The sequence below is a fragment of the Hyaena hyaena genome, unplaced genomic scaffold, assembly GCF_003009895.1.
Source record: "Hyaena hyaena isolate Hyena2069 unplaced genomic scaffold, ASM300989v1 scaffold_248, whole genome shotgun sequence".
NCBI lineage: Eukaryota > Metazoa > Chordata > Mammalia > Carnivora > Hyaenidae > Hyaena > Hyaena hyaena.
The window spans coordinates 2,017,794-2,026,785 of NW_024080881.1; the positions used below are offsets into that span (position 1 = coordinate 2,017,794).

The 8,992-nt window shown below is 52.5% G+C and overlaps 1 protein-coding gene across 1 annotated transcript; it reads left to right on the plus strand.

The window, feature by feature from the left end:
- The first annotated feature begins 655 nt into the window (after window positions 1-655).
- Window positions 656-5,494, plus strand: NPAS4 (neuronal PAS domain protein 4). The gene is made up of 8 exons (XM_039244940.1): window positions 656-830; window positions 1,556-1,707; window positions 1,897-1,999; window positions 2,118-2,379; window positions 2,561-2,670; window positions 3,017-3,152; window positions 3,273-4,708; window positions 5,419-5,494. The coding sequence occupies exons 1-8, from the start codon at window positions 656-658 to the stop codon at window positions 5,445-5,447; spliced, it is 2,403 nt and encodes an 800-aa protein (XP_039100871.1). The 3' UTR covers window positions 5,448-5,494.
- Window positions 5,495-8,992: the final 3,498 nt, after the last annotated feature.

Sequence of the window (8,992 nt, forward strand, 5' to 3'; positions counted from 1 at the left end):
GAACATGACCTTTGCCTGGCAAATAGCAAGCAACAATTTGTAGGCTACCCTCCCCCTCCCCCATTTCCTTATCTCCTTAGAAAAATCGATGTTGGAACCAACCCCTCCCTCCGCTCTACAGACTCTCCTGCCAGGGGCGTCAGACCGTCTTAACCTTTGCCCTGTCCCTTCCCTCAGCTGAGCACATTCGGACCTCTGGGTCCCTGCACCCTCTTTCAGGCCTTCCTAACGCAGCGCCCGCTTCTTGGCTCAGCTGCCGCCAGCCGCGGCCCCCTCCGCAGCCTCATTTCTCCCCCTCCCCCCGTCCCCCCTCCCGCTCTCATTCTACGTCATGGGATGACGTCGGGAGCCCGGGAGGGAGGAGGAGCGCTCCCCCCTCCCCAGCCAGTGGCTCCCGCTGCAGCTTGCTTAGCCCAGCCTCCTGCTTTACCGCCCCCCCTTTCTCTAAAGCGAGCCCCCCACGCCTAGCAGGAGCTATATAAGGCGGGACGAGGCAGTCGAGGGGGGCAGCGCAGCCGAGCGGAGCCCAGGAGAGGAGAGAGAGAGAGAGAGAGCCTGAGCGAGAGCCGGGGAAGCGAGGAGGAAGCCACCGGTGCGTCGGGACGGGAACGCAGGTGTTCGGAGCACCCGAGCTGGAGCCCTGCAGCCGCTAGTCATGTACCGCTCCACCAAGGGCGCCTCCAAGGCGCGCCGCGACCAGATCAACGCTGAGATCCGGAACCTCAAGGAGCTCCTGCCTCTGGCTGAAGCGGATAAGGTCCGGCTGTCCTACCTGCACATTATGAGTCTTGCTTGCATCTACACTCGCAAAGGCGTCTTCTTCGCTGGAGGTGAGCAAAATGGGGCTGCCAGAGACCGGAGCTGGCGGGCACCGGGGACAGTGGAGCTGAAGGAACCCGCGGGGACTGATGCATGTCTAGGACAGCGTGGCGGCAAGCTGGGGAGGGAAGGGACTTAGGGAACTCAGGTCTTCCTACTTTTCCTCCTGAGCGCTGTTCAGACCTCACCCTAATTCTGGATGAGGGTAAGAGCCTGGATAGTGTCCCTGGTGCCTGACTTATGGGAAGAAGAGATCCAGGACAGAATGGCCCCAGTGTCCACAGCGTAGAGGCACTCCAGGAACCCGGGGAGGGAAGCCCGGGAAGTTGCAGGGATGGAGTCACCCAAACCTGGGCAACCGCGGCCACTGTTCCCCATGTTGAACGGGCTCTTCGGCAGCCTTTGAAGCGCTGTCCGCGGTGCTGACAGCACCACCGGGTTGAGAGGCGCTGCCCGCGGTGCTGAACTACCGGTTGGCTTTTGAGCGCTGTCCGAGGGTCTGAAATTCAGAGCCAAAAAGACCCAGCCCGACGTAGAAGTCAAAGGGCTCGCTGGCTAGGGAGATCCAGCAACAGGTTCCCTGGGCAAGAGCTGTGGGCAGTGGGTCAACAGGTGTGTACAGAGGCAGGCTCATGAGAAATTCCTCTGGATTTTCTGCAACTCAGTCCCTGTCTTCCTTACTTTTGCTTTGCTTCCCAGTTTTACTCCTGACCCACTGTATCTTCTCATCCTGCAGGCACGCCTCTGGCGGGCCCCACAGGGCTTCTCTCATCTCAAGAGCTTGAAGACATAGTGGCGGCACTACCTGGATTTCTACTTGTGTTCACAGCTGAGGGGAAGCTACTGTATCTGTCTGAGAGTGTGAGCGAACATCTGGGACACTCCATGGTGAGTCCTAAGAGTCCTTTTAGCTTGGGCTAGGGCACATAATGGGACACAATGAGCTTTCCATTTTTGAGAATCTGAGAATTACTGAGGCTTGAGAGGTTATATACTGCCAGATGCTATGTGCTAAGGATTTACTCTTGCTGCTGCCTTCACTAAATGTCATTTCATTTCTTCTTCACCTTTCTCCAGGTGGACCTGGTTGCCCAGGGTGACAGTATCTACGACATCATTGACCCAGCTGACCACCTAACTGTGCGCCAGCAACTCACCCTGCCTTCTGCCCTGGACACCGGTAAGAACTCCTCTCTCCCTCTCTTAATCAAAACTCCTTCCTGCTTCCCTGCTCCTCCCCACCTGCTATTTCTCTCAACAATCCACCCTCTTATCAGCTTTTCTCTTCATTTACCTAGATCGCCTCTTCCGCTGTCGATTCAACACTTCCAAGTCCCTCAGGCGCCAGAGTGCAGGCAACAAACTGGTGCTTATTCGAGGCCGATTCCACGCTCATCCACCTGGAGCCTACTGGGCAGGAAACCCTGTTTTCACAGCTTTCTGTGCTCCACTGGAGCCAAGACCTCGCCCTGGCCCTGGCCCTGGCCCTGCCTCACTCTTTCTGGCCATGTTCCAGAGCCGTCATGCTAAGGACCTGGCCCTACTGGACATCTCCGAGAGGTAAGCCCAGAGCATTCAGACTCCAGGAGGAAAGCAAGCCAGAGATGAGGGGACCCTAGATTCTGGAGTCAGGACCAGGGAGGATGGGGTGAAAGGGGGCAGAGCATCTGGGAGGGAGTGAGATGCCTGGGTATAAAGCAGGGAAAACAGAAAGCTGACCACACCCTTTCCACCTTCCCAGTGTCCTAATCTACCTGGGCTTTGAGCGCAGTGAACTGCTCTGTAAATCATGGTATGGACTGCTGCACCCTGAGGACCTGGCCCACGCTTCTGCTCAACACTACCGCCTGTGTGAGTGTCCAGAGAGGCTGGGGACAAGACAGGGTGCTGGGAAAGGTCATGGGAGACCCAACCAAGAAGGCCTGTGGTCAAGGCTGATGCTGGGGAGATAATAGAGGGCAACAATTTTGGATATTATAGAGTGAACATTAGGGTGAGGAGTCAAAGTGAGAATAGAATCAGGACTGGGGGACTCCAAGTGGTGAGGTCAACGTGGGGAGCTGAGTGGTGCAGGTGAGGGTAGTCAGAAATGGAGATGTCATGGATACCCCCATTCAGTGGAAAGGTCAATAAGAGGGGAGTTTAGGTGGTGTCACCTGCTGTATATCCTAACTCTGCATCTCTTCTTTTCCTTCAGTGGCTGAGAGTGGAGATATTCAGGCAGAGATGGTGGTGAGACTGCAGGCCAAGCCTGGAGGCTGGGCATGGATTTATTGCCTGTTATACTCAGAAGGTCCAGAGGGCCCCATTACTGCTAATAACTACCCAATCAGGTGAGTTGCAAGTCAGGGGCTTAGAGGGCAACTGAGGTGGGCATGGAGGAGTTAAAACTCAGGAACTTCTCTGGGAAAGACCACCAGACCCTTACCATCTACCTCTTCTCTCCTCTCCAGTGACACAGAAGCCTGGAGCCTCCGCCAGCAGCTGAACTCTGAAAACACCCAGGCAGCCTATGTTCTGGGCACCCCAACCATGCTGCCCTCATTCCCAGAGAGCATCCTTTCCCAAGAGCAGTGCTCCAGCACCAACCCACATTTTCCCCCAGCCTTGGGGGCTCCCAGAAGCACCAGTTTCCCTAGTGCCCCAGAGCTGGGTGCTGCCTCAACATCAGAAGAGCTTCCTCAAACCCAAAAAGAGTTGGGCTTTAGTTACCTGGCATTCCCATCTGGCCCTGAGCCTTCCCTTCAAGCAGACCTGAGCAAGGATCTTGTGTGTACTCCACCCTACACACCCCACCAGCCAGGAGGCTGTGCCTTCCTCTTCAGCCTCCACGAGCCCTTCCAGACCCACTTGTCCACTCCAACCAGCTCTCTCCAAGAACAGCTGACTCCAAGCACTGCCACCTTTTCTGATCAACTGACGCCAAGCAGTGCAACCTTCCCAGATCCGCTGATGAGCCCACTTCAAGGCCAGCTGACCGAAAGCTCAGCCAGAAGCTATGAAGATCAACTGACTCCCTGCACCTCTGCCTTCCCAGACCAGCTGCTTCCCAGCACTGCCACCTTCCCAGAGCCTCTGGGCAGTCCTGCCCATGAACAGCTGACTCCTCCCAGCACCGCATTCCAAGCACACCTCAACAGCCCCAGCCAAACCTTCCCAGAGCAACTGAGCCCCAATCCCACCAAGACTTACTTCACCCAGGAGGGATGCAGTTTTCTCTATGAGAAGTTGCCCCCAAGTCCTAGCAGCCCTGGTAATGGGGACTGCACGCTCCTGGCCCTAGCCCAGCTGCGGGGCCCCCTCTCTGTGGACGTCCCTCTAGTGCCCGAAGGCCTGCTTACACCCGAGGCCTCTCCAGTCAAACAGAGTTTCTTCCACTACTCTGAGAAGGAGCAGAATGAGATAGACCGCCTCATCCAGCAGATCAGCCAGTTGGCTCAGGGCATGGACAGGCCCTTCTCAGCTGAGGCTGGCACAGGCGGGCTGGAGCCACTTGGAGGTCTGGAGCCCCTGGACTCCAACCTGTCTCTGCCGGGGGCTGGTCCCCCTGTGCTCAGCCTGGACCTGAAACCCTGGAAATGCCAGGAGCTGGATTTCCTGGCTGACCCTGATAACATATTCCTGGAAGAGACGCCCGTGGAAGACATATTCATGGATCTCTCTACCCCAGACCCCAATGGGGAATGGAGTTCAGGGGATCCTGAGGCAGCGGTCCCAGGAGGGGCCTCATCGCCTTGCAACAACCTGTCCCCAGAAGACCACAGCTTCCTGGAGGACCTGGCCACATATGAAACCGCCTTTGAGACAGGTGTCTCAGCATTCCCCTACGATGGGTTTACTGATGAGTTGCATCAACTCCAGAGCCAAGTTCAAGACAGCTTCCATGAAGGTAAGTCCAACCAAAATGTTCAGAAACTCAAGTCCCTGTCCTGCCAATGAGATGCTAGTGGAATTAGATGAGTAAATTCCCCTTTCTGTGCCTGAATTTTATTAACAGGATAACAACACCTGCTGCCCGGGGTAGCAGTGAGGCTAAGAACTAGTGAAAAATTTAGCATAGATGTTCTGGACAAGTAGGCCTAGAAGGCAGGGGTCACAGGTGCAGTATAAAATGCAAAAGGATCCTTGGTAATGGTTTGTGCTTCTTAATTCTGTGAGGGGCCTAGATCAGCTATCACCACCCATTTTACAGATGAAGAAAACCAAGGTCCCAGAGTTAAAGGAAGAAACTTGGCCTAAGGTCAGATAACAAACTGATGGGAGAGGGATTAGAGTTTATCTCAGTATTCTTACCCCTTAAAGAGAATACAGAGCAAGGGTTTGTAGAAGTTTGGGAAAGGGAGAAAGTGAAACTTAGTCCCTGGCTCATTGGAGGCTCCTTGCTCATGACTCCATCCTTTCCAAAACTACAGTTATAGTTTCACTCCACGCACCCAAATTGCTTCCTTATCTTGCTGAGCCTCTGGTGATCACTCAGTCATTGGACCAACATATTTGAAGCCCATACTATGTGCTAACAGTGCACCACATCCTCAACCTATCTTTCCTACTGGCCTTACTGACTGTCATCTCCCTCTCTCTCTCTCTCTCTCTCTGCAGATGGAAGTGGAGGGGAACCAACGTTTTGAATAAGTCTGTGACTTAACGTCGTCAAGTATGGCATATTGTCATCAAGACGTGGAGCCGCTCTCCACCCCCCCCGGGACAGTTGGGGGGATTCTGGGGGCCAGAGGGGGATATATCTGATTCCCTAGGCCCTGCAGGATTTGGGGGGGGGAGGTGGGAGGGCAAGGGAGGGGAGCTTCTTTTTAAAATTTAGAGACTTCAAGCACTCTCAGTTTCCATTTCAATCTGTATTCACTCGTAGTGAGTTTCCTTGAATGGGATTTTCAAGCGGAGAATGGGGGAGTCTCACTTCCCCACTCCCCACACTACCCCATGGGCCTGGGCCAGTTCTCCACTCCTGGGGGCCAAGCCACCCCTGGGCCTTGGTGGGGGAAAGGCAGCGCCCACCTGGGCCAGCCTGTGCCCCGAGGGGCTCTTGACACCCACGTAGAATTCTCTACACACCAGTAACGGGATTTCAATTCCGATGGACTCTGCCGCCCTGGCGGCCCTTCTTGTGACTTTTGCGCCCCGCGCCTGGGGTGGGGGGCGCGAAGAGACAGCTACGTTCCTTTCCGATGGAGGAAGGCAGACCTGCCGCTGTCACACGTGTGCTTGCACGAGTGCGTGTACCTGGTGCGGGACTCACCCGGCTGCCAGACTGCCTGGGCCTGCCCAGGTGGCCACTTCGTGGTGCTGCGGTGACTTTGTAGCCAACTTTATAATAAAGTCCAGTTTGCCTTTTTGGTACCACTGGTGTCATGTACTGCTGTGGAAGGGGAAGGGTGGGGATCTGAGAAGGGGAGTCTGGGGGTCAGGAGATAAAGCCTGGATCTGTTGGCAGCCCTGGTGTTTCTTCAGTCACTTACACGCTCATTCGTTCCTTCACTCAACATGGGCATACAGTGTGTGGCCCACTCTGTGCTAGAAGCTAAAGAGTTTGGGGCCGAAACACTTGCCTTCAAGATGCTTTGGCATAAAATATTAGAGGGTATTGGAGTCTCCCTGCTCTAGGCTTGCAGTGCTCACAATGTGAGAGGGAGCAGAAGGGCCTGGAGATGGGTGGGGGATTCAGCTTGGCATTTTCCTGGACATGGGTTTGAAATTTCAGACATGAGTCTCTTCCTTTAGCGACTTCCCTTTGGGGCCCTGGATCTTCTAACTGGAAATGATGACCATCTGCGTAATCTCTGCATGGGGCTTCAGCAGACACTTTTAAATCCCCTATTCACTACAATAAAGCCTCTAGACAGGCATTTTAGCACCATTTCACAGATGAAGAAACTGATGGCCTCAGGTAAAAAGTGATTTGCTCCTATAGTTAGTTGGCGGGAGGCATGGGTGGACAACATACCCACATCATCTACATCTGAGTTCTGGGCTCTTCTCTCTCTCTTCCCAAAGACAGGGAATCACTATATGATATAGTGATTGTCCCATCCCAGATGACCTGAGAAAGTCAGGCTTGGGCTGGAATAGGTGCCTCTTCTCCTTCTCCAGGTCTGCAAGCTAGAGCAGATCCTCAGCTTCTGAGCAGAATAAAACTGACTGGGTCAATAGAAGAACTTGGTGGGAGGCAGGAGAGTGAAAATTAGGAGACAGAAAGACCTGGATTCAAATCCATGTCCAACCACTATTTGCCACGTCAGACATGAGCCCCGGTTTCTTCACAGGTAAAATAGGACTGAAAAAAAAGGGGACCCCCCCTCAAAGATGCTGCTAAAATCTGATTGGGTCTTTCTAAGCTGAGGAGCACACAACAGACTTAAGTTATTTGAATGAATTAGAAGGCTCTGGTGGCCACCAAGTCTCAGAGAAGTTTCTTTCTCAAGGAGAGGAAGGAAACTCCAATCTTCCCCCAGTGAAATAATGGGACTGGGCTCCAGTAGCTGAGATCATGACACTGAGAATCGCCTAAATTCTGTCTCATTCGAAATCCTCCAGCTCCAGGGCCATGCCCTTGAGAGGGTCCCTCAAGGAGGAAGACATTCCAGGGACCTGTTACCCTTTTTCCACCTTGGATGCGTCCTTGGATGAAACAGGGATAAAGCCTTGCCCTCTGCCTTCCTGTCCATCTGTTCTCCAACCAGGACAGACGAAGTGAACCGTAAGCCCCGGGGGGACCCTGTCTTAGCTCAACTCCCCTGCTGGCTCGGCACGGGGCTGAGCACGTAGCAGACACACCAGAAATATTTGCTTGAGAGGAACCATATCTGAAGATTGGCCCAAGGATCTGAGTAGAAAGTTACCAACTTCTACCACAAAAACTTATTCCTGAGTTCCCCAGAAGGCAAATGGTTGTAGCTCTCAGCTTCGAATCTTCAGTGAACATATAAGCTCAAGACACACTGGAACCCATCTAAAAGCCTCCCTGGTTGTCATCAAAAAGGAAAGAAAAGTCTGAGAAGCTGTAAACAGCTGAAAGGAGCCTAAGAAAAATGACAATGAAATACGCAGTGATAGTCTGGATAGGCTCCTGGAACAGAAAAGGAACAGAGGTTTAAAAAAAAGAGAAATCTGAATAAAGTAGGGACCTTAGTTAATAATAATGTATCCGTATAGCCTCATTAATTGTGACAAGTGTACCAATAAGTGTAAGATGTTAATAACAGGGGAAATAATAGGCATGGAGTCTGTTTAATATTTCTATAAACCTAAATTAAAACTGAAATGAAAAGTTTCTTAAAAAGTTAAACCAAATAAATGAGAATCTAAGAAATTTAAATGTGTGACAAAAAAGAAGCACTTCACGGGGTGGTTTCTGGTGGTGGTGGGTGATAGTAGACTGCATTTTGATGAGGAGGTACCAGAGATCACTCAGACCCAGAGATCGAGACAGGCACGTCCTGCGCAGAGAAAACAAAAAAATAGGAAAGCGAATTGCCCCACCTGCTGGACAGAGAAAGATCTGCTTCTGTTTCTCTACATGGCAAAGTCCCTGTGGCTCAGAGCACCATAGCTGAGAACAAATGGATAAACTGCGGCTGGGAGACAGGAAAGAAGTTGCCTAATTGCACTACCAGAGTCACTGCTCAACTCTGAGTCAGTTCCCTTCCCACCACTACTAACTCTTCCCTGGGAGCAGGATGTAGAAGAAGGGGCTCAAGTTTTAGGGTCATAAAGACTGCATTCAAGTGCTTCATTTTTCCATGTGATAAATATTTACAATACCTGTATGTGCCAGGAGCTGTTTTGTTTGCTGGGGATTCAGGAGTGCACAAGACAGACAAGGTCCCTGGGCTCACAGAGCTCATATTTTAGTTGCGGGAGACACACAAAAAGTAAGTAAGCAGCCTAAAAAGAGTATACAGTATGTACAGTAAGGGAAAGAACCAGGATGCTGTGGCAAAGAGCCAGAGCTCTAGTTTAGAGTCTTCTAACTTTGAGTGGGGTGTCAGAAAAACTTTATATGGAGGGGCGCCTGGGTGGCTCAGTCGGTTAAGCGCCAGACTTCGGCTCAGGTCATGATCTCGTGATTCGTGGGTTCGAGCCCCGCGTCAGGCTCTATGCTGACAGCTCAGAGCCTGGAGCCTACTTCAGATTCTGTGTCTCCCTCTCTGACCCTCCC